General features: G+C 44.3%; 1 protein-coding gene across 3 annotated transcripts in view; it reads left to right on the plus strand.

Annotated features, from left to right (window-relative positions):
- KIFAP3 (kinesin associated protein 3) overlaps positions 1-26206 on the plus strand; it is a 153010-nt gene that overhangs the window by 115519 nt on the left and 11285 nt on the right. The window contains exon 20 of one of the 3 annotated variants that reach the window (XM_054038174.1): positions 17521-17774. The exons of the other annotated variants lie outside the window; for them this stretch is intronic. Coding sequence (XP_053894149.1) covers positions 17521-17566 — 46 coding nt within the window. The 3' untranslated portion in view covers positions 17567-17774. Of the gene's footprint in view, positions 1-17520; positions 17775-26206 lie in introns of those variants that run through there. 3 annotated transcript variants of the gene reach the window in all.

Genomic DNA, 26206 nt, shown 5'->3' on the forward strand with positions numbered 1-26206 from the left:
CCAAGAGTGGGGAGCTCCCCAGATCGACCTATTTGCAACCTGTCAGAACCGTCGTTGTCCCCGGTTCTGCTCCAGGGAGTGGTGGGGGAAGGCGCGATCTCCAACGCATTCCTCCTGAGCTGGTCGGGCCAGTTCCTCTATGCCTTTTCCCCCGTTCCCCTTCATCGCCAAGGTCCTTCAAAAGGTGAAAGCGGACAAGGCGAGAGTCTCATAGACTCTAAGGTCAGAAGGGACCATTATGATCATCTAGTCTGATCTCCCGCATGATGCGGGCCACAAAAGCTGACCCACCCACTCCTGGAAGAATTCTCTCCCTTGACTCAGCTGTTAAAGTCCCCAAATCATGATTTAAAGACTTCAAATCGCTGAGAATCCTCCAGCAAGTGACCCCTGCCCCATGCTGCAGAGGAAGGCGAAAAACCTCCAGGGCCTCTGCCAATCTACCCTGGAGGAAAATTCCTTCCCGACCCCAAATATGGCGATCAGCTGAACACCGAGCATGCGGGCAAGATTCTCTAGCCAGACCCTCTGGAAAAAGTTCTCTGTAGTAACTTTTAATATCCCATCATTGACCATTGTTGCTAATTACCAGCGATGGCACGTTATTGACCTGTTGACTAAAATCACTTTATCCCATCAAACCATCCCCTCCATAAACTTATCAAGCTTAATCTTAAAGCCAGAGAGGTCTTTCGCCCCCACTGTTTCCCTCGGAAGGCTGTTCCAAAACTTCACCCCTCTGACGGTTAGAAACCTTCGTCTAATTTCAAGCCTAAACTTCCCGACGGCCATTTTATATCCATTCGTTCTCGTGTCCACATTAGTACTGATCTGAAATAATTCCTCTCTCTCCCTGGTATTTATCCCTCTGATATATTTAGAGAGAGTAATCATATCCCCCCTTTGCATTACGTGATCGTCTCCCAGTCTAGGGATGACGCCGGGTTCGGCAGGGCGGTACTTCGTCCCGAACCACTGTGAACTCCTACCCACCTCCAACAGATACTGCTTGGAATCACCTACTGTGGGATATACAGGAGTAATCACTCGAAGAAGAAAGGGCAGTTACCTGTTCCGTAACTGGCGTTCTTCAAGATGTGTTGCTCCTGTCTATTCCACACCCCGCCCTCCTTCTCCTCTATCGGAGTTGTCCGGCAAGACGGAACCGAGGGTGGGGGGAGCCCATAGCTCCCCTTAAAGTGCGATATACAGGTGCCACTCCAGGGGTCGCCGTGGTGCTCCCCCAGTACGGGTACTGCTAAGGGAAAAACTTCCAGCACTGGTGCACGTAGCGAGCATGCACACCTACTGCAGAATAGACAGGAGCAACACATTTTGAAGAACTCCAGTTACGGAACAGGTAACTGTTCTTTCTCAGGGAGGTGGAGTACAGAAATCGATGGGAGAGTGCTCTCCCATTGAGCACGTCTTCACTAGACTGCTAAATCGATGCTGCTGCATCGATTGCAGCAGTGTCGATTTAGCTCTGTAGTGAAGATGTGCCCTAAGTGTTACACTCCTCAGAAGAGTAAAGTATGGTGAGCCACAGGCAGAGAACAGGAGGAGCTGAGGTGCACCAAAGACAGAGGCCCCTGAAATGGCAGGGACTTGATTAAATAAGAGAGACCCAGATATATGGAATTATGTCCTTGTGCATGGTGCATATTTTTAAGGAATATTTTTAATATAGCACAATAAAATAGTGACAAACCTAGAGTTGCTGCATGCACATTTTCCTCCAAGCTTTGGTGGGCCAGAATGCAAACATCTCAGGGATGTGTTTTCCATTCAACTGAAAATACATGACTGAAGGAGGTTGTTTTAACAGCTTGTATCCAGATTTTTTCATTTGCTGCGAATAGATTTTTCCTCTTCAAGTGCTGGTCCCTATTGTATTCCACTATGGGTTACCCAAGCGCACCGTGTGCCTGGAGCCAGGGAATTTGGAAGTAGTATCCATTGGTCCGTGCATACGCCCTGGCTCACCTCGTGTCTCTGACCGAGAGGATAAAGGGTAGGGTGGACTGACCACCTCTTCAGGCCGCTGCATGGCCTGGGTCAGAACCTTTCTGTGTCTGTAGCTTCGGCTTCATCCCTTAAGATAAGATTTAGCTTCTTAAATAGTTTTTAGTATCTTGTACAGTTTATAGTTACAGTATTTTTCATAGATTTTAGTGCTAGATTAATATTTTGGGGGAACCCTTTCTCCTCTATCCTGTACGGGTACTGGACTATGCCCAGGACTCCAGGCTTCAAACTGTACTGCCTCGGGGAAGCTCACATTGCAACAATGCAAGGTATCTGCTGTTTGTTCCACAGCTGTACCTGAGAAGGGTGGGAACTCTGACTTCGAAAACATCTCATGGAAAAGGTCATGAGGCCTCAATCGGACCCGGCCAGGGAACCCTCCCCCCTCTCTCCCCCTCCCCCCCTACATTGACCTGATTCAGCAAGGAGTGAGTCTCCTGCTGCTAAGTCCAACACTGGTGCCAGAGAATCGACCCCCATAAATCCCCTGGCAGGATCTTCTCGGGAACACAGGAAGCACTCTCATAGGAATAAGTCTTCCGTGAAATCCACTGCAAAAAAGTCGGATTTGGCTCTGAGCAAGCCCAGCTCCTCAAGCCCAAGAGGCTTGACAAGAAAGTCCATGTAAACATCGGGCTCCATCAGTGCTGTAACACAACCCGTCGGTACTGTCCTCGTTGACACCTCCCAAACCTTGGGATCCATTGTCACTGATGAAGACGGTTCAAAACCTATCTGTGGCACCATCTTCAACAGCACCCTTTCAGGCTCCGATGGACTGGGCAGAGACATCCCCTCTCACAATGATGAGAACTGGGTCACATGCCACTCCACAGGACATCTTTGCACTCCTGGATCTGGAATCCCCTCGATCGGGTCCGTTCCTTTCCAGAGATGTCATAACACCATCTGGAGAATCGACCACTCAGAGTAGTTTATTGCCTTTTCCTTTCTTGAAATACAACTTCCTTTCAGTGTCACCGACTGTACCACCCCTGGAACAGGAATCAACTTTCTCCTCATCAGAAGACTCTGAATCATCCTACATATCCTCTGCCATCCAAAAGACCTACACCAGACACTTCCTACTGGCCACACTAAGGACCCTGGGACCAGCACCCCACTGCAGAGTCGATCAGGTCTGCTAGAGAGTCACTCCTTGCCTCCGCTAAAAGGAGGCACTCAGATTTACACACACACACACACACACACGCTCTCTCTTTCGCTCTCTACTTCAGAGGAGGAAAAGCAGTCACTATACACTGGATCTGGCAGTTTTGCCGGAACAAACAAGACTGCCATCTTCATCTTTGGATGAAGTGGTAACCCCTATGTCTCCTTCCCTTCTGATGAATTCAGGCAGCCTCAGTTCAGCTGTTCTTCCCCCCACTGCCATGTGCTACTCCTGCCTTCTACCTTGGAGCTGTTCCCCGAGACTCCTGCTTGCTGTGTGGGGAGGAAGGGAGGAAGAGGGGGGCTAATGTCAGGATGTCCCCCTTCCCCCTGCTCCTGCACCCCGCTTACCCCATCTTCCATAGTGCAGGGGGGACACACAACAGGGCTGAGGACAGAGGGAGCTTCATGGCAGCAGCTGCGGTCTCGGCAAGCTGATCTAATTAACAAGGCAGTGTACTCAAGAGTGGGGTCAGCGTACTTAAAGGGGAAATGTGCATCTCTCTCTCTCTCTCTCTCTCACACACACACACACACACACACACACACACACACACGGTGTGTGTCGCTATCTCCCCTCCCTCCATTCCTGCTGCCTTGTAGAGTGTGAGAGTTAACCCTTGAGGGCTCAGCCAATTGCTAGTTCATCATTTAGCAGTAAGGCATTCCCTGGGAAATATCCCATCCTCTGACTCCTCCACCTCAGTCAAGCTTCACAATCATAATCACTGTGTACCAGTATTAAATTGTTTGTTTAAAACTTTGTGTGTGTCTTTTGTCTGGTGAAAAACATTTCCCTGGAACCTAACCCCCTCATTTACATTTAATTTTTAAGGGAAATTGGATTTGCTTAACATCATTTCGCTTAAAGTCACATTTTTCAGGAACATAACTACAACGTTAAGTGAGGAGTTACTGTATTATCTAGACCATCCTTGACAGGTGTTTACTTGCTAATAGCCAATTACCAGGCACTAATACCCAAGAAGGACTTTGTGAACTATTCCTAGTTTATAGACTTCACTAACAGTCTGCCACAACAGGACAAAGCTTGTATCCAGTTGAGAGATGAAGGCAAACTAAGAGCAAAGGCTGCTCTCCAATCCACAGTTGATGCTGCTGACACTTCGTCTAGAGCCATGGCTACTGCTATTGTTATATGCAGAGTGTCATGGCTCCATATGTCAGGGTTCCCTAGAGATATCCAGAACACTGTGGAGGACCTCCCCTTTAATGAATCACAGTTATTCAGTCAGAAGACGAACAATTCCCTCCATGCTCTAGGGCTACCCTTCACATTCTGGGGATATATACACCTGTCCCCTCGAGGAAGTTCCATTGATAATTGCCTAGACCTAGACCCATGGCTCAACATTTTTTTCATTAGAGGCCCTATGAACCATCACACACAAGGCAGAAGGTTCAAAGGACCCCTTCCCTGCACCTTCAGCAACAGGCTTGGCATCTAATCTCAACCCCCGGTGAGGCACTATTTTTGGTGGGACCTTGAGTGCTGCAAGCCGCTAAGCCCAACATTGCCCAATCTTCACATGCTATTTGGATGTCATCTAGCATTCTTTCTCAACACCTGGAGTGCAATAACAATAGACTAGTGGGTGCTGAATATCATCCATTATGACTATATGATTGAGTTTGCATCCATATCTCTTCCACAAGCCCCTTCCCCTTCGGGGATCACTCTCACGAGACAATTCTCAAGCAAGAGGTGGACTCCCTATTAGAGCAAGGAGCAATAGAACATCTTCCCCCTCAATACTAAGTGAGCAGTTTTTCCTTGACATATTTCCTTATACCCAAAAAGAAGGGCAGAGGGAGACCAATTCTCAACCTCCACCACCTCAACCAATTTGCAAATTCAAGTTTCATATGGTTACATTGGCCTCTATAATACCCTCCCTAGAAAAGGACACGTACTTTACAGCTCTGTAAAAAGCAACAGAGGGTCCTGTGGCACCTTTGAGACTAACAGAAGTACTGGGAGCATAAGCTTTCGTGGGTAAGAACCTCACTTCTTCAGATGCAAGTGACTTGCATCTGAAGAAGTGAGGTTCTTACCCACAAAAAGCTTATGCTCCCAGTACTTCTGTTAGTCTCAAAGGTGCCACAGGACCCTCTGTTGCTTTTTACAGATTCAGACTAACATGGCTACCCCTCTGATACTTTACAGCTCTGGATACTTTCATGTAGATATTCATCCTGCTCACAGATGCCTCGTCAGATGCCTGGTGGGCTCCAATAATTTTCAGTACAGAATACTCCCTTTCGCCATGGCAACCACCTCCAGAGTCTTCACCAAAGTATTCTAGATAGTGGCCACTCATGCCAGACACCTCAATCTCTTTGTATTCCCCTGCCTTGACGATTGGCTCCTTGTTGCTTAGTCATGCCAGAAGGCCCATGCATCAACTCTAATGATGCTACACTTCCTCTCTTCCCTGGGAGGGGTCAGTCTAAATGCTGAAAAATCTGTTCTCACCCCCACAGTCCCTGGACTTCATCGGGGCCACCCTGGATTTGGTCCCTGCAAGGGTATATGTGCCCACAGGCAGATTTCAGACCATGAACAATATTATAGCCCAGATCACAAACAGCCCTCGAGTACCGGTCAAGACATGCCTCTCTCTCCTATATCATATGACCTCATGCACTCATGTCTCTCCATTCACAAGAGTCCATCGTCATTGCCTTCAAGCATGGCTTCAGTCATTATACTCTCCAAACTACCACCCGATGAACTTCATGGTAACAATTCCTGCCAAGGTGGTTTCTTCCCTATTGTGGTGAACAAATCCTCGACAGGTATGTGTGGGCATCTCCTGTCTTCCCTCCTCTCCAGACAGCACCGTTACCACAGGCACATCTCTTTTCAGTTGGGGAGCCTACATGCTCAGCCATACAATACATGGCACCTGGATACCCTGAGAGTCCAGGATGCACATCAGCATTCTGGAGTTACAGGCAATCCAGAAGGCATGCAAGGCTTTTCTTCCGTTCATGTGTGCTCACCACGTCCTGATACTGTCGAACAACATGCCAACCATTTTCTACTCAACAAGCAGGGAGGAGTGAGATCTGTCTCCCTGTGTGCAGAAGCAGTTAGCTTGTGGAACTGGTGCATCAGCAACCAAATCAACCTATCGACCACCTACCTTCCCAGAAAATGAAATACACTCAGACTCCTTCAGCAGGCATTTTTCAGCCAACCAGGAGTGGGAAATCCATGACTCGGTACTATGCAATATCTTTAATCTATGGGGAACCCCAACCAGGGATTCTCCTCCATAACAAACAGAAAATGTATCACATACTGCTCAAGAGGAGTCCTAGGTTACCACTCCCAAGGTTATGCTCTACTTCTTCCTTGGTCAGATCACCTGAACCATGCATTCTCTCCACTATTGCTTCTGACAAGAGTTCTATGTAAAATCCATCAGGACAGGGAATGGATTATCCTGATTGCCCCTTACTGGCCCAGACAGTTTTGGTTCCTGAATCTCCTGTGCATGCCCCCCCCAACATTTTCTGAGTTTCTAACCCATGGCAAATCAAGCACCCCGATCCTTATTAACTTCACCTCAGGGCTTGGTTTTTGGATGGGCGTTATCCTTAGAACACTCATGTTCCACAGCCGACGAGACGTACTTTCTAATAGAATGAAGGATTCCACTAGACAGTGTTACCTGGCAAAGTGAAGATATTTTTCTTCTTGGGAGCATCTAAGGACCATTTTTTTCCCCCCAGAAAATGCAGAGATTCCTCTCATTTTAGATTATATCCTTTCTCTAAAGACATCAGGCCTATTCATCAGCTCCTTATGAGTCCACCTGGCAGTGATTAGTGCATGCCATCCTCCTTCCCAGGGTTACCCAGTCTTCACTCACCCACTGATCACCAGATTTTGGAAAGGCCTAATTTAGAACCTTTCCACCTATTCACAAGCCTGCCCCTCAGTGGGACTTGAATCTTGTTCTCTCAGCATTCACAAGACCATCCTTTGAACCTCCTAGCTTCCTGCTCCATGTCCCTTCTCTCCATGAAGCCATCACCTCAACCAGAAGGGTTGATGAGCTTTGATCGATGATGGCAGATCCTCCTTACACTGTATTCCATAAAGATAAAATTTTGTTATGTTTACACCCTGAATTCACCCCCAAGGTTCTTTTGGAATCTCACTTGAACCAATCAATTCACTTATCTGTGTTCTTTCCTAAATCTCCCACTTCCTCAGAGCAACAGACACCATGCCCTTGATGTCTGGCAGGCTTTGGCCTTTAACCTACACAAAACAAGACCAATCAGGAAGTCCCAGAAACTATTCATCACTGTAACAGAATCAGGGGATAAGCAACCTCTACCCAGAGGATCTCCAAATCGATCTCTGGCTGCAGTCTACTCTATCAACTATTGAACCTTCCCCCTTGTGTCATCCTCCCCCCAGAGTAAGAGCTCACTCTATGAGAGCACAAGCAGTCACTATGGCATTGCTTCAGGAGATATCCCTCCTTGATATCTATAAAACAGCCATGTGGGTCCCCATTCACACCTTTGCGAGACACTATGCCATAGTCTAAGACTCCTCTGCTGATGCCTCCTTTGGAACAGCTGTCCTTCGCTCAGCCCTATCATCTATATCCTCGCATCCTACTGTTAAACTACTGCTTGATTACCCACAGTGGAATACAATAGGGATTATCACTCGAAGAAGGGGAGGTTAGTCACCAGTAACTGGAGATTCTTTGAGATGCGTGGTCCCTATCTGTATGTCACTACCTGCCCTCCTCCTCCTCTGCTTTGGATCGCCTCTTGAATCGTGGTGGAGAAGGAACTGGAGAGGCGGTTGATCTGTCCCACCCTTATCCCCTTTGTAGAAAGTACAAGGTGAACATGGGCAGACCAGTGGACACTACTTTCAAATTCTCCGGCTCCGGGTGCATAGTGTGCATACGTAACCCATAGCGGAATACAGATAGGGGCCAAACATTTTTAATAACCTCCAGTTATGGGTAAGTAATCTCCCCTTTTGTGATTTTAGATTTCCAGCTTTGAATCTCAATACCATCTTCCAGAAACTGATGAGCATTAGGCAGAAACTGGAAATTTTCATGTTAAATCTAAATTCAGGACTCTTGGTTCTAATAAAACTTTCACTCTGTATTAAGAGCTTATTGCAGCAGCAAAAAACAAAAAAACTCACCTTTGACTAATATGGTGACAATGCAGTGTCTCAGTTGAAGGAGAGAGAAGACATCTGGAAGATATGTTCAGGATTATATGCCATTTGTTCATTTATCTGCATTCATATGTTAATAACACACCAGAGATTAATGACTTTCCGGTTCCAGGCAAAATTGTCATAGCTAAATATCTTATAATTGAGACGTCCACGGGATTCTTTTTTCCCTGCAGGAAAAGACAACTTTTTAACTTATCCTGATGAAGCTTAGGTAATAGCACAGACTTAGTGTTTAGTAAGTGCCAGTTGCTTGTAAATATTGAGAAACTGGGAATTCTGACTAAGCTATCTGTAATGTTAGACAAATAACTAGGAATGCTGAAAGTAGCCCAAGCTTTCAATTTTTCTTTCAGAAAAACTTTGAAATACCCCTTTCTCAAATACAAGCTCCTGTAACCCTGGACAGAATGTAGTAGAGCTGGCAGTGCACAGCCTTCCCTTTCTTTTTCATTGAGACAAGGATTTCTGTATAATGTTGATCCTGTATGTGCACTAACATGTCCTTTTAACAGAGGTCTAACTGTAGCCTCTTCCCACAAAGCAGTGAGGGTCAAACAAATGTAGTTTCATGAGGTGGCCATCTATCCCAATACCTAAGTGGGACAATTGCCTAGATTTAAAGCCAGGGAATTATAGCTCTGTTTTTTCCCTTGCTCTGGTGGATCATGTGGAAGACTGGGAACCAGAAACTCTTCCACTCAGCACTGACATCACTCGGACCTGGTTTACACTTAAGTTAGGTTGACATAGCTACATGGGTCAGGGATGTGAAAAATCCACACCGCTAACAATATAGCTATTCCAACTTAACCCTCAGAGTAGACGCAGCTATGATGACTGAAGAATTCTTCCATCAAGGTAGATGGGAGGTGGCGTTCTACACAGAGGGAAAAACCCCTTCTGTTGACATAGGTTGTGTCCACATTACACGGTTGTGCCAGCATAGCTACGGTGACATAGCTATGCTGGTGTAGTCTCCGTAGTATAGACATACCCTTAAACTCTGCTTCCTTTTTTAAGGGTGTGTAGTAAAAAGTCACTTATTAAATGTCTGTAAAAGTGCTTTGAAAATGATTATAACTAAATAGTACATCCCTACATGTGCATACACAAATATCCCCCACATTTAATTCCTTTTAACCCTGGCAGTTGTAGCTATATTCTTTTGTTTCAGTTAGACTTATGCAGGACAGTCACACCATCCTTGCACCATACATTTACACAGCACTATAGTGTGGATTTGGCCTCTAAGGAGGAGCTCTGCTTCAGTCTCTGTCCTGCAGAATCAGTTTCTGAAGCAGGGGAGCCACACCCCTGGAGGCCAGAAGGGGATCATTCTAAAATGGTTTTATCTTTTGTGTGTAAAGCCTAATCTATTGACGCACTGACTTTTCAGTCATATTCTGGTTTTTGAGTTTGATTTTTTTTTTTCCTTGGGGTCTTCTTCCTGTCAATTCAGCAACTGACCGGAAGGTTACAGGTTACTTCTGAAAGTGACGGGCTAATACATTGGTTTAGTATGGGCAGGCAAAGCAAGCTGCCACACCCAGCTTAGCCAGTGTACTTGCAGGCCTGACTGGCAGCCTTCCTAAGCAGAGGCTGCCCCGTTGGATGTGGTTTGGTGACATGGACTTGTGTATTGGAGACCTCCTAAAATTAACAAGCACTTGTGGTCAAAGCCAGACTTAAAGCCGGATCTGCACCAGCGATAGTCTGATGTACTTGTTGCCCATTAGGAATAACAGTAGCCATGATTGTGGATGCAAGCGGTTGTACTAAGATCAGGCATGCATTTTCTTTTCTTTGGGGGTAGGGTGGTCTCATAATTACTGGGTGAGGTTCTTTGGCCTGTGTTTTGGAGGTCAGCCTAGATGATCTAATGGTCCCTTCTGGCCTTAAGATCTATGAAATAATGCCAAGGCACTAAGATTTTGAAAAGCACTGTGCACTGACCTCAAACTGCTCCCATTGAAGTCAGTGATAAAACTTCAGTTGATTTCAATGGAAGTGGAGTTAAGCCAACACTGAGCATTTATGAAAATCCCTCCCTGAATTTCTAAAGAGGGTAGATTGTTATAAATTGCTAAAATCTGCATGTAAATAGAAAGTAAATATAAAAATGGCCTCTGTTCCTATGCTGCTGCTGTGGACATTGTGGAAATCTTGCATGTAGAGTAGTTACATCATTAACTAAAGCCTCCTTTACCACATGAGAAAGAGGGATGATGCATAGCTGTAAAATGGGGTGGTAGATGGTCTTATACTGTAGTCATAAGACTGGGAGTCAGGAGGAGACAACACAGTGAATCTGTAGGCTCTGAGGCAAGTCACATGCGCTCTCTGTGCCTTTTGTTTCCCCATTTGTAAAGTAGGGCTAATGCTTACCTGCCTTGCAGGTTGGGTGTAGGGCTGCATGTATTAATGGTCTTAAAAAAATTGTCCTTGGATAGAATAAAGTAAAGCTATATTAATTATATGACTTTACCATGGTGGTGGTGGTTGTTTTTTACATTTCCATGTTACCTTTTTTGCTTCATTTAAACTTGATTAACAAGTGACACCTCTTTGCCCTTGAAATGCATTCAGCAGAGTGATATTCAGTTTCTACATTTGGACACTATTCAATTTGCAGTTCCCAAGGAGAACTGAATTAGGTTTTATTAGTAAATTGGGCCCATAACGTTGTAGCCAGGTTTTATTAGTTTATCACACATCAGCATTAGCAAATTGTAAATCCCACTCAAACGAACAAGAAAAAGGCCTTAAAGAGAGGCCCAGAACCAGTGAAGTTTCTGGAGTAAAAGGTATTTATCCTGGAAAAATACTCTAGTGTTAACACTAAAGTCAAATATATATTTAACATATTCTAGTATAAGATCGGCTGAGTGGGATCACGAGCCCGCACCAAGTTTGACACATTTTCATATTTCCTTAGGTCTGACTGGATATTGTAAATTTGTGACATTAACAGCTAGCCTGTTCCTAGAAGCACCAGCAAGAAACTTGGTCCATTGTTGGGATTCTGAGCGTGTCTCATGAAAGGTTAATGGAAAGACTCCCATTGATTTCAGTGGATATTGAATTGTACTCAGTGTGACAATTCAGGCTATCTTGGATTTATGAAGGTGATCTTTCAGATGTGGCATCTAGTGTGATCTTGTTATATTGTCAATGTAGTAGGCTTCTGATTTAGATTTTAGAGCCTGTCTATGAAGCTAAATTTAGTCATTGATAGAAATTGGCATTAGTGCCCTGATCATGTTATAACACAGTTTGATCTCACCTGTATGGATAGGACCAAGCCATGTTATTACAGTGTGGATGTTTTTACAGCCTTTTAAAGACCAGAGCCCTGATCCTACAAGAATCTTTGCATGAGTCAGTGGGGCTCCCCAAGGGCACAGGGGTCTGACCATACAGAGCTCGTTGCAGGATCCAGGTCCCCAGTACTGACTCTAGTTTGGTGCTATCCAAACAAGAAAGAACCAACTCAGTGGTGTCCTAATGCAGTGATATTTCCTGTGTAGACAAGCACTTAGGAAAGGTCAGAAGGGCCCATTAGATCATCTAGTCTGACCTCAAAAGCACAGGTGCCACCTTATTACACAGTCCTTGCACCTAAGAGCTGATTGTCTAGAGCGAGGCAGACAAAAGGTGGAAGGGGAAAGAGAAGTGAAGTAACTGATCCAAGGCTGTGTGGTGGGGCCTGGAATACAACCCAGGACTCCTGACGCCTAGTTCAGTGCCCTATCTGCTGGACCACACTTTGTGGCCCATAATCGTGCGGGGTCATATTGCAGTTGTTTTATGTGTTTTGTTTATTACTCTGAATAATTTGAGTAGCATTGTAATAAATGAAATAGCTTGGTCATGAATATTGTAATTTGTAATCTTTTCAGCGAGATGCAGATTCCATTTGGGAAGAGACTTGGCATTGAGCTTTTAATCCATTTCAGCTCTTAGATCAATGGATTGTTTGGGCCAGTTATGACTTGTGGTGACTCTTTAACTGTTTTCAGTTACTTCTTAGTCTACTGTATTCCACCTGCATTCTGACTGACTTAACCAATAAGATTTAGTTGGCTATTAATAATTTAAAAGAATATCAGAAAACTGTAGCAGTAAGATCAAGTCCCTTGGAATGTTTTACAGACCTCCCCAAATCTGGGTCTGTCTCTTTTGAAATGTAGCATTAATTAATTCCCACGTTCTGTCTGCTGTTCATAGCCCTTCCAGATGTGCTGCAAGGAATAGACTGGCTCCTGGGTTACAAGCCATCTGGGTTCTGTAAACTGATTTGCACTTACATTAAACAATAAGTGAACAGAATGTGGAAGAGTTATTAAAGCAAATGTACATTGCCTATAAATCTCCAAGTAAAATATTAAAATGTAGTAAATAAAACTGGAATGTGCAAATGAAGACCTGCCTGGTTTTAATGAGTTTAGCTCTGACCTTCATTTTCACCAAAAGAAAAGAATTTCTTAGTTTTATTTTTCTCCTTTAAAAAAAAAAAAAGTCAAACTGCTTACAGAACTATCTGAGACAAAAACAAGGAAATATAATGTTCTAAACTTGACTAGTCCAAACCACTCGAGCTGCTGTGACAGCTCATAAAACTGAGAGTAGTTCTTAACTGGACTCTGTTTTACATTGCCAGAGTGAATTTTCCTAGCAGGAAGTAGCCAGAAGGTTTATTTAGTTTCTAGACTGTGGCTTTGATCTCTCTTTTCTGTCACTACTCAGGTTACATAGCCCTTTTTCACTGCAGTAAATCTGCAACAGTTAATGAGAATAAAATTTCCTCCTTCTCACTGATCGTATGCTGTTAAATGCCAAACCACAGCCAGCAGCATATTTGCAGAACTAAGCTGCACTGTACAAAAACAGTACAATCAGTTTAATCTTGTTGTCTTTGTAATTCATTTTATTGAGCTTTCCTTTTTTAAGTGACCTATTTTACCAAGACAAGTGGTTGCAAGGCCAGACCTGGAAGAAAGATTTAAAACTGTAATAAACCAAAGGGGGTTTTGGGTGTTATGTGCAAGCATGCTTGCAGGATTAAAAATTAAAATTTAGGCCTAAAAAGCCCAGTCTTTTTGTGCAGTAAGTTAGTAAGGATATTTCTTCAAGGTTACAGCGCATGTTCAGTACATGATATTCAAATTCACGTACCAAATTAATTATATTTCAGTTTTTGACAAAATGTTATTGGTAGTAGAATTTTACTACTGGAGTTTATTTTGCCAACCTTGAGGTATTCAAATGTGAGCCAGGCCCCCAAGATAGTGATATTAGTTTTTAGATACCATGAGATTTTTAAATTAATAAATTTGGATTTCTTTTTATTTGTCTTTTGGGGCTACTATTTTCAAGGCTTTCTGCACAATCATGAGAATGAGAAACCTTTTTATGTATTTAAAGCTGAGATTCCTGCATAATAAAGATCCAGGGCCCTGGAGTCCAGAAAAAAATTCCATGTGTGCACATCTCATCCTTGATACATTCCCTTAAAAAGCATTCAGAATAGGGATAACTTCTGGACAAGCAAAGTTTGGTGTCAATTATTCGTTTAAACTACACTAAAATTTTGGATGACTTGGGTCAGACTTCGTTGGAGCCTGCCCTGGTGTGTAGCCAGTAGAATTTGGTCCGTGATCTGTATGATCAATAATGCTCTCACAGTATTTGCTGCATGCTCCAAATACTGAATACTACAAATCCCATGTTAATGGTTATGTACAGAAAGCAGTTTTTAAAGCTCTTCTTCACATGCAGTGTAAGTCAAAGCAAAACTGACTGGGGTTTTTTTTCAGCATTTTTCTGGGCTTTCGATTGTCTTCCAGTCTTTTCATGCCATGTTTGTCATGCTGTAACAGGGCTCATGTGATATGAAAGACTAATTGTGATGTACTGGTTAGCTAGCAAGGAGCCCCTGGCATCAGGCTGCCAGCTCCTTGGCGCTGACAACTGGGGACAACACTGTTAGCTAGGGACATGATGGCATTATTCTCTTAGGGAGCCATTTCAAAACATATCTGGGGAGAATTGCTTTTTTTTCTCCACTCACTTTTCAGCATAGCTCTGATCCTGGGGCATCAGCTGTGTCTGGTCCCTGGGAGTCGCAGTAAATGTGTAAATGAGATGGGAGTTTAGAATACACCAACTGCACAACAGGGATAGCTTCCTGACCGTGAAAATTGCATTCCCAGAACCTTTCCTACCAAGAGCACATCTTGCTCAGGGCATCTTGTGCATAATCCAGCACACGTGGTGAGAAGCATGTGGAAAATGGAAGAGCTAGTCAAGAAGAAAACTTTGAATTAAAGGCCTGGTCCCCACTAAGTCCCTACTTCGGACTAAGGTACGCAAATTCAGCTACGTTAATAACGTAGCTGAATTCGAAGTACCTTAGTCCGAACTTACCGCGGTCCAGACGCGGCAGGAAGGCTCCCCCCGTTGATGCTGCGTACTCCTCTCGGCGAGCTGGAGTACCGGCGCCGACTGCGAGCACTTCCGGGATCGATCCGGGATCGATTTATCGTCTTAACCAGACGCGATAAATCGATCCCAGAACATCGATTGCGTGCCGCCGGACCCTCCGGTAAGTGAAGACAAGGCCAAAAACTTGAGCCAGCTTCCGTTTTCTACCCAACAGCATAGTTCCAGTAACGTCCAGGGAGCTACACTCATTTATACTAGCTGAGGCGCTCACCCTTTGTTTCCCTGAGGCTGCCATACCGAGCATAAAACCACCATTAGTGGAGTCCATTGAGATGGTCAGACCAGCTGTAATACTAGTTTAATATTGGGATATGAACTTCACCCATTTTCAGTACTGATATGAAATATTTTGGCCTATCCTTAGCCATTTTGGGGAACTCCTCCCTTGCTTCTCATGTTTTTTGTCCTACTGTTTTATTAGTTTTAGAAATGGATACCTCTGCTTGGTGGGATGACGGCTCTCAGAGCCAACTGGAAGGGGAGCATTTTCTGTGGAGTGGAGCTCAGACTTGAAAGTCAGAGCTCTTGAATTCTGTTATAGCTTTGACTCAGTTTGTGACCTTTGTAGATCATTTAGCTTCTGAACCACTTTCCCAGTCTGTAAAATGGGTGTAATGCTCACTTATCACAAGGGGGAACTGTGAGGCTTGTGAAGTAATTTTTGTAAAATACTTTTGTAATCCTCAAATGAAAGTGGCTGTAGATTTGCTCAGGCATTATTGTGCTTGGTGCCAGATTACTCTGTGTATTTAGCCAATATTTGTGAATACATTGGTTCTTTTGAATTTTGTTGACTGTCCTTTTGCATGATGGTAAATTGTTGTTTAGTCTTTCTGGTGTTTAAAAATATTACAGCAGGATCAGATTGGGATTTTCAAATCTATCTTGGGCTGATCTATTTTAGGTACTTATGGTCTCTCCATTACTATAGTATCCGAGCGCCACACAGGCCTTGTCTACACTGGCAAGTTTCTGCGCAGTAAAGCAACTTTCTGCGTTGTAACTCCTGAGGGGTACACACTGCCAAGCCACTTAGTGCGCAGAAACTGCACAGTTGCAGTGCTATAAAAAAACTACCCCGACGAGAGGCGAACAGCTTTCTGCGCCAGGGCTACAGCACCACGGTGTCAGTGTAGACACCATGGTCGATTTACAGCGCTGCGATTGGCCTCTGGGAGGTGTCCCACAATGCCTGTTCTTGCCTCTCTGGTCATTGGTTTGAACTCTATTGCCTTGTCCTCAGGTGACCAACTGTCATCCCCACCCCGTAAATTCCTTGGGAATTTTGAAAGTCCCCTTCCTGTTTGCTTGATGACACGTGCACTGGTCTCAGTGCATCTTTCCAGGTTGCCATGCCTGCTCCAAACAGACGATTCTCCGCTTGGAGCAATGCTGAGCTGCTGGACCTCATCAGCATTTGTGGAGAGGAGGCTGTCCAGTCCCAACTGTGCTCCAGCCATAGGAATTATGATACCTAAGGACAGATTTCATGATGCATCACAGAAAGGGGCCATGACCGGGACACACTGCAGTGCAGGGTCACAGTGAAGGAGCTGCGGAACACCTACCACAAGGCACGGGAGGCAAACCGCCGCTCCAGTGCTGCTCCTACGAACTGCTGGTTCTACAAAGAGCTGGACGCGATACTTGGTGGCGACTCCACCTCCACTGTGAAGTCCTCTGTGGATACTTCATTGGCTCACATGCCAGTTGAGAGTGGACTGAGCCAGGAGAAGGAAATCTTGGACGAGGCTGTGGAGAGGGAGGGGGACTCAGAGGCAGAGGACGACTCGGAGGCCAGAGAGACATGCAGCCAAGAGCTCTTCTCTACCTTGGAGGAGGCTAGCCAGTTACAACTGTCAGATCTTGGCGAAGCGCAAACAGGAGAGGAGGCCCTTGGTAAGTGGCTTTGATTTTGTGAATCACTGAAGCGAGTTGTTGGGGACAGGACGGTTGCAGAAAGTAGGCTTGTGTCTGTATGACAAACGTACCACCACATGCCTAGTCTGAGCAGTGGAATAGGCTGTTGATTGACTTCCTCACTTACAGGAATCTGCCTCGGAGATCTCCAGGAAACGCTCATGCTGATACTGGGCAACCCACTGCTGTAGGTTCTTTGGCAGAGCTGCTTTGTTTCCTGCCCCATTAAGGGAACTTTCCCACGCCACTCTGCTGTCTCTGGGGGTGGGGGACCATTGCTGCACACAGGCGAGCCGCATAACAGGGCAGAAACCACAGTCTTGGAAAAGACCCTCCCTTGATTCCCTGCTCACCCTCAGCAGCGAGATATCTTCCATAATGATCACATCCTGTCCCCCCCTACAGTGCTGGCTCTCCCCAAGAGCCATGTGCCCAGTGTACAGTAAGGTCTGGGAACAGATTTCCCCTGCCCCTGTGGCTACTCACCATTTTGGGGGCCTTGTGGCTCATGTGTGCTTGCTTGGGGTCAGCCAGTTAGTGACAGGTATGTGAATAGTGGCTGTGTTTAAAATCACTGAATCAGTGGCCTGTGTGTTGCAAACAATACTGCTTCTGTAAAATGTTTTGTTTTGGCTTCACAGATATGACCTTGGGAGTCCAGCCTCCCTCTTTGTTATCGCCGGCTGAACGGCTGCACAGAATTAGAAAGCGGCCACGAAGAATTAGGGACGACTTTCTGCTTGAGGTCATGATGCACTCCGCAGCCGAAAAACAGGAATTGAAGGAGTGGCAGGACAGCGAAAAGAGGGACCGAAAGGAGAACGCAGCATGCCAGAATGAAGCCACGGAGTGGCTCTTAAATGTTATGGAGCGCAAAGTGGACACACTTGTTTTTTAATAAAAGAATTGTTTTGATTTGAAAGCCATCTTTATTCTATTAATTGAAAGCAAACAGAGCCCTGCAAAGCAACACGTAATTTTCTTAAACCTTCATAGTGCATTATCTGCACCAATCACAATCACCTTCTAGCATTACAAGCTCTGCACTCCTGAACATAGCAACAAATATTAGTGGCTTTCACCTTCAAATTGCTGCCTCAAGGCATCCCTGATGCTTATGGCCCCACGCTGCACCCCTCTAATAGCCCTGGTCTCTTCAAATTCAGCCTCCAGGCGCTGAGCCTCAGTGGTCCACCCCTGAGTGAAGCTTTCACCCTTCCCTTCATAAATATTATGGAGCATACAGCCTGCAGCTATAAGCATAGGAATATTGTCAATGGCCAGGGCCAGCCTCCCATATAGGCAGCACCAGCGGACCTTTAATGGGCCAAAAGCACACTCAATAGTCATTCTGCACTTGCTCAGCCTGTTGTTGAACCGCTCCTTGATTCTGTCAAGGTGCCCCATGTATGGCTTCATAAGCCACAGCATTAAGGGATAAGTGGGGTCTCCCAGGATCACAGTGGGCATTTTGACTTCCCCTATGGTGATATTCTGGCCCGGGAAGAAAGTTCCTGCTTGCAGCTTCCTGAACAGGCCAGCATTCCAAAAGATATGTGCGTTATGCAACCTTTCCGGACCAGCCTGTGTTAATATCTGTGAAATGCCCATGGTGATCCACCGGCGCCTGGAGAACCATAGAGAAATACCCCTGCTGATTAATGTGGCTAGGTGGTCTGGTGCCAGAATTGGAATACGCGTGCCGTCTATCGCCCCTCTGCAGTTACGGAATCCCATTTGTGTAAAGCCATCCACAATGTCATGAATGTTGCTCAGAGTCACGGTCTTTCGGAGCAGGATGTGATTAATGGCCCTGCAGTCTTCCATCAACACGAGTCCAATGGTCAACTTTCCCACTCCGAACTGGTTAGCGACCGATCGGTAGCAGTCTAGGGTAGCCAGCTTCCACAGTGCAATCGCCACGCGCCTCTCCAAAGGCAGGGCAGCTCTCATTCTCATTTGCTTGTGCCACAGGGCTGGAGCGAGCTCATCAGAGTCCCATAAATGTGGCTTTCTTCATCAGAAAGTTCTGCAACCACTGCTCGTCATCCCAGACGTGCACGATGATGTGATCCAACCACTCAATGCTTGTTTCCTGAGCCCAAAAGCGGCATTCCACCATGGTCAGCACCTCTGTGAATGCCACAAGCAATCTTATGTCGTAGCTACTATGTGTGGCGAGATCAACGTTGCACTCCTCTTGCCTTTGTAGTTTAAGGAATAACTCCACTGCCACTCAAGATGTGTTAGTCAGAACGATACTGGTCAACAGTGCGGGATCCATTCCTGCAGACTGAGGAGGCAGAGCGTGCAGTACACAAACAGTTAAAGATGGCGCCAAATGTGGATGGGAGCACAGGGATTGCTGGGATGCGAAGCAATGCTGTGACGGGTTGGATCACAGAAACCCCCTTGGGAGCTGCCACCAGATGTGCAAAGACTACCCCTGTTTCTGTTTTTCCTGCCAGCTCAGGACTCCAGCACCCTGTCTTGCTGAGCCAGACACTCCCGTCTGGCTCCAGACACAGACCCAGGGTCTGAATCACTTGTCCCAAAGCTGCAAGTTTACCTGAAAACAGCTCGCAGTAGCGCGCTTGTCTTTAGCACTCAGATGCCCAACTCCCAATGGGGTCTAAACCCAGATAAATCCGTTTTACCCTGCATAAAACTTATGCAGGGCAAACTCATAAATTGTTCGCCCTCTATAACACTGATAGAGAGATATGCACAGTTGTTTGCTCCCCCAGGTATTAATACATACTCTGAGTGAATTACTAAATAGAAAGCGATTTTATTAAATACAGACAGTAGGATTTAAGTGGTTCAAAGTAGTAACAGACAGAACAAAGTAAGTCACCAAGCAAAATAAAATAAAATGCGCAAATCTATGCCTAATCAAACTAAATACAGATAATCTCACCCTCAGAGATGCTTCAGTAAGTTTTTCTCAGACTGGACATCTTCCAGGCCTGGGCACAATCCTTTCCCCTGGTACAGCTCTTGTTGCAGCTCAGGTGGTAGCTAGGGGATTCTTCATGATGGCTCCTCTCTCTCTCTGTTCTCTTCCCCCCTTTATATATCTTTTGCATAAGGCGGGAACTCTTTGTCTCTCTGGGTTTCCACCCCCCCTCACTGGAAAAGCACCAGGTTAAAGATGGATTCCAGTTCAGGTGACATGATCACATGTCACTGCAAGACTTCATTACTCACTTGCCAGCACACACATATACAGGAAGACTCACAGGTAAATACAGCCATCTGCAGACAATGGGAGTCATCAAGATTCCAAACCATCATTAATGGTCCACACTTTACACAATTACAATAGGCCCTCAGAGTTACATTTTATATTTCTAGTTTTAGATACAAGAGTGGTACATTTATACAAATCAGATGATCACATTCAGTAGATTATAAGCTTTGGAATGATACCTTACAAGAGACCTTTTGCATGAGGCATATCCCAGTTACTTACATTCACTTATTACCGTATTTTCTCTAAAACTATCTCAGTTACATTATATTGACTTATTATCAAGTTTTTTATAAAACCATATAGACTGCACAACGTCACAAATGCATCACAGGGCATTGGGATAGGACCCAGAATGCCCCGTGACCCCCTCCACCTTCCCACAACTCTTAGCAGCAGAACAGGAAGAGGTGCTCTGTGGGATAACTGCCCATAGTACACCGCTCCCAATACCGCTGCAAGTGTGAACACGTTATTGCGCTGGCAGCTGACAGTATGAACAAACAACAATGATTTCCCTTCAGCGCTCTCTGAGTGGCGCTGTAACTTTGCCAGTGTAGACTACCCACAGTCTTCAATGTATTTATCCTCATAGCACCCCTGTGTGGTAGGGAAAGTGCTGTTCTCTCCATTGTGCAGATGGGGGCACGTAGGCACGGAGAGTCTAATGACTTGCCCAAGGTCACTTGGAATCAGTATCAGAGCAGGCAATTTATACTGGGTCTCCCAAGTCCCAGGCTACCCCCTCATCACTGAACCATCTTCCATCACTCAGCAGAGATAATAGGCTATGCTACTTTTCAACAAGACATACTGGGTTCTGAATTTCTTAATTCAGAGCTTTTGTTTTAAGACCATTCAGTTGTGAAACATTTAAGAATCACTTCTCAGCAGTGAACTCTAGAGCTCTTTTCCCTGGATACGTAGCTGGACTTGGATGTCGCAGACAATGCTCATTTTTCCACAGTTCTCAGATTTTGCTGTTGGCCTATAATTAAATGGCTGGAACAAGAAAATTTTGTTAAGATGCTCTTGGACTTTTTGCCAAATGGCATCTGGAAACTCCATTTAATCCAGTGTTGTGAAAGCCGGACATATGGCCTCCTTGGGGTTAACCTGTTTTAATGAGTGACAGGAATAGGTTTGATAGGTTTCTCTGATGCGCCTCCTCCTTTCAAAGGTTAGTTGGCCAAATCTAATGGTTTCATACCTCCCACTCTACTCCACTGAAGTCAGTTGTTTTGCTTAGGGCATAAAGTCAGTCCTGTATTAGGTCAATACATGAAACTTAAGTCTGTGCTTTCTAAAGTGTGCCCAAATGTGGAAGGGATTCTGTCACATGCTAAATAACTTGGTGAGGTATTAGTTATGGGTTCTGTCTGGTTGCTTTACACAGCATCTTTCTCTTTTGGATGATTTAACAATTAGGGCTGATGACATTAACCATATTTAAAGAGAGTTCATACTAAGTTCTGGGTCTGCTCTTCAAAGCCACATGATCAGGAATTTTAGCCAGTTGATTCTGCCTAGTTTTAAACCCTTCCCTCAATACCTTCTACCCTTAGTATGCACCTAAAAAGGGGGCCACAAAAAGCTGCCGAATATTCAATGCAATTCGTCCTTCCCTGAGAAAATAAATGAGCATAGTGTAATAAAATTTTTCTGGCTGGTGACAGATCTTTATTAGAGTGATTTCTTACAGTCAGTTTGTGGATTTTTTTTTTCAGCAGGCAACACAATATAACGTTTCAGTAATTAAAATGGCTCTTCCAGGGCCATTGTGACTAGCGTGGTGTCATTCATGGGCCCATTACATTCACACAGGCACAGGTCTGCACTCTTTTCTCTGGCAGCACAGGCATGATCTAATTAGGATTTTGTTGTAGCTTGTCTTGGTGAAAAGGAGGAGAATAACAGGTAATGCTGCAGAGTTTTGTGTGAATCTGTGCCTGTCAATCAGGATTGCAGTACCACTAGAGAGAGCTAATAAAACATTTCTGTTTAATGGCCTGATCATTCACTTCCTCCAGCTAAGACTTCCCAACCATGCTCTGGCAGCTTGGCCCAAGAAGTCCAGCCCAGCAGCTCACTGATGCTTTCAGAACTGACAGCTTTCAGAGTATTAGCCGTGTTAGTCTGTATCCGCAAAAAGAACAGGAGTACTTGCGGCACCTTAGAGACTAACACATTTATTTGAGCATAAGCTTTCGTGAGCTATGGCCCATTTCATCAGATGCATAGAATGGAACATATAGTAAGAAATATACATACATACAGAGAACATGAAAAGGTGGAAGTAGGCAAACCAGCTGTAAGAGGCTAATTAATTAAAATGAGGTATCAGCAGGAGGGAAAAAAAAAAACTTTTGTAGTGATCATCAAGATGGCCCATTTTAGACAGTTGACAAGAAGGTGTGAGGATACTTAACATGGGGAAGTAGATTCAAATTCATGTTCTCTGTATGTAAATATATTTCTTACTATATGTTCCATTCTATGCATCTGATGAAGTGGGCCATAGCCCACGAAAGCTTATGCTCAAATAAATGTGTTAGTCTCTAAGGTGCCACAAGTACTCCTGTTCTTTTTTTAGAACTGAGTGTATTTTCACACAATCCCCATCAACACATGCATGCACACTTTGCTATGACTGCTAACGTATGTCAGTTACATTAGTGGTCTCTTTGATCCACTGTATTGTATCCAGAAGGAGTTTTGATCTGGAAAATGGATGAACCGCATCTGACTAGCTAAACTCCAGGCTGTCTGCTCGATCTTGTAACATTGGAGAAATAATGTCAATTGAAGCTTTGGTCACTTGTTCGAGGTGGCGGCAACAGGGGTGTCTCGTACCCCTGACTTCCATGGGTAACACCAAAATGGGGTGTGTGCAGAGGCTCTGATCACCCCCTCCACCGTGGAACAGGTATTGTACTCTGGACACTTGGAGAGTTACAACTTGTGGAGTTCCCAAGAGTGTACCAGAGAGGGGGTTTCTCTCCAGCAATTGGACAAGGTTGTGGCATTTGGAATGTGTGCGCGCTGGGGACCCACAATATTTGAGTGGGGTCCTCCAGACTCCTAACTTACTGCTCCTTCAGGACACCTGCTGCCATTGGTTAGCTGCCACCTCAGTGTGCTGCCTCTGAGGGAGGAGATAGGGGGCTGGTTAGTGTCATGTCATTGAAATCATCGGTGTAACACCAGCATAAAAGTGGTGAGTCAGGCCCAGATTGAGCATCGGTGGGATAGCTGTAATAGACTTCATTCACTTCAATGGGGAACACTGCAAGTTTGGGGGCAAAGTAGGAGCATAAGATGGGACTCTGTCCTGCCCCCAAAGTGAGTAGAGTCTAAGCCACACACATTTACATGGGGGACCTCCGTGGGATCTGGTAGCAGGGGAGGAGGGTAATGCTGCTTGAGTTTCTCTTCTACCTCCCTCACTACAGCCCTCTGTCCTACCCATTTGTGCAGAAAAGTAGGGGAGATGATGTGGCTCCTTATTATAGGTGGGGCTGATAGTGCAGCCTATTCTTATGGTTGCTTGTCACTTCCCATTATAAGACCCTGTCTTCAGTGGCTTATAACTTTGCCAGAATTTCTCTTTGGGCTGAAATTTTCCATGCTGGGTGTCTGCCTCAGGCTGAATTTTTTTTTAAAACTTCGGCCAAAATGATTTAGTCATTTCTGAGAACAAGACTAAATAAAAATGTTGTTTTGCCCATGTTAAAATAAATTCTGGTGACCTTTTCTTTAAAGAGCTGTAGCACCCCATGCTTTGGAGCAGGGATTTCAAATTAGCAGTGTGGGGAGGCCCTTTGTGTCAGGGATATGCGTTTTATTGTCCCTGTGAAAACCCACTCTAATCTGGCCAAGTTATAAACCTTTGAAAAATTACAAATGGTAATTGCAGTTCACACAAATTCAGTGTAGAGACTGGGACAGATTTTAACGGCTAAATTACCTGAAGAGTCTGTTCACACTGAGCATAGAATCGTAGGACTGGAAGGGACTTCGAGAGGTCATGTAGTCCAGTCACCTGCACGCATGGCAGGACTAAGTATTATCCAGGCCATCCTTGATAGGTGTTTGTCTAACCCGCTCTTTAAAACTCCAATGATGGAGATTCCACCACCCTCCTAGACCATTTATTCCAGTGCTTAACCACCCTGATAGGAAGTTTTCCTAATGTCCAACCTGAACCTCCCTTGCTGCAATTTAACCCTGTTGCTTCTTATCCTATCCTCAGAGGTTGAAGAGAACAGTTTTTCTTCCTTCTTCTTGTAACAACCTTTTATATACTTGAAAACTGTTATCATGTCCCGTCAGTCTTCTCTTCTCCAAACTAAACAAACCCATTTTTTTTCAATCTTCCCTCTTAGGTCATGTTTTCTCTACCTTTAATCATTTTTGTTGCTCTTCTCTGGACTTTTTCCAATTTGTCCACATCTTTCCTGACATGTGGTGCCCAGAACTGGACACAATACTCCAGTTGAGGCCTAATCAGCATGGAATAGAGAATTACCTCTTATGTCTTGCTTGCAACACTCCTGCTAATAAATCCCAGAATGATGTTTGCTTTTTTTGTAACAGTGTTACATTGTTGACTCATGTTTAGTTTGTGATTCACTATAATGGCCAGATACACTCCTTCCTAGGCAGTCATTTCCCATTTTGTATGTGTGCAACTGATTGTTCCTTCTGAAGTCGAGTACTTTGCATTTCTTCTTATTGAATTTCATCCTATTTACTTCAGATCATTTCTCCAGTTTGACCAGATCATTTTGAATTGTAATCCTATCCTCCAAAGTTCTTGCAACCCCTCTCACCTTGGTATTGCCCGCAAACTTTATAAGTGTACTCTATGCCATTATCTAAATCATTGAAGAAGATATTGAACAGAACCAACCCAGAACTGATCCCTGTGGGACCCCTCTTGATATGCCCTTCAAGCTTGACTGTGAATCACTGATAACTATTCTCTGGGAATGGTTTTCCAACTAGTTATGCACCCACCTATTTCCCTAGTTTGTGTATGAGAAGATCAGGCAAGACAGTATCAGAAGCCTTACTAAACTCAAGATACATCACATCTACCACTTCCCTCCTATCCACAAGGCTTGTTAGTTGGTCAAAGAAAGCTATTAGGTTGCTTTGACATGAATTGTTTTTGACAAATCCATGCTGACTGTTACTTATCACCTTATTATCATCTAGATGTTCACAAATTTTGATTGCTTAATTATTTGTTCCATTATCTTTCTGGGTACTGAGGTTAAGTTACTGACTGGTCTGTAATTCCCCAGGTTTTCCTTATTTCCCTTTTTATACATTGGCACTATATTTGCCCTCTTCTAGTCCTCTGGAATCTCTCCCGTCTTCCATGAGTTTTTGAAGATAATCGTTAATGACTCAAATCTCTTCAGTCAGTTCCTTGAGTATTCTAGGATGTATTTCATCAGACCCTGGTGACTTAAAGATATCTAAATTGTCTAATTTTTAACTTGTTTTTTCCCTATTTTAGCCTCTGATCCAACCTCATTTTCGCTGACTTTCACTATGTTAGATGTCCAATTGCTACTTACTTTTTGGTGAAAACTGAAACAAAAGAGTAATTTAGCACTTCTGCCATTTCCACATTTTCTGTTGTTTTTTCCCCCCTCATTGAGTAATGGGGCTACCCTGTCCTTGATCTTCCTCTTGCTTCTAATGTATTTGTAAAATGTTTTCTTGTTACCCTTTGTGTCTAGCTAGTTTAATCTCATTTTGTGCCTTGGCCTTTCTAATTTTGTCCCTGCATATTTGTGTTATTTGTTTATATTCATCTTTTGTAATTAGGGCTGTTGATTAATCTCAGTTAGCTCACGTGATTAACTCAAAAAATTAATCACAGCTTTAATCACACTGTTATTAAATACCAATTGAAATTTATTAAATATTTTGGATGTTTTTCTCCATTTTCAAATATATTGATTTCAATTACAACACAGAACACAGTGTACACTGCTCACTTTATTTTTGATTACAAATATTTGCACTGTAAAAATGATAAAAGAAATAGTATTTTTCAG

The sequence above is a fragment of the Malaclemys terrapin genome, chromosome 8, assembly GCF_027887155.1.
Source record: "Malaclemys terrapin pileata isolate rMalTer1 chromosome 8, rMalTer1.hap1, whole genome shotgun sequence".
NCBI classification, from domain to species: Eukaryota; Metazoa; Chordata; order Testudines; family Emydidae; genus Malaclemys; species Malaclemys terrapin.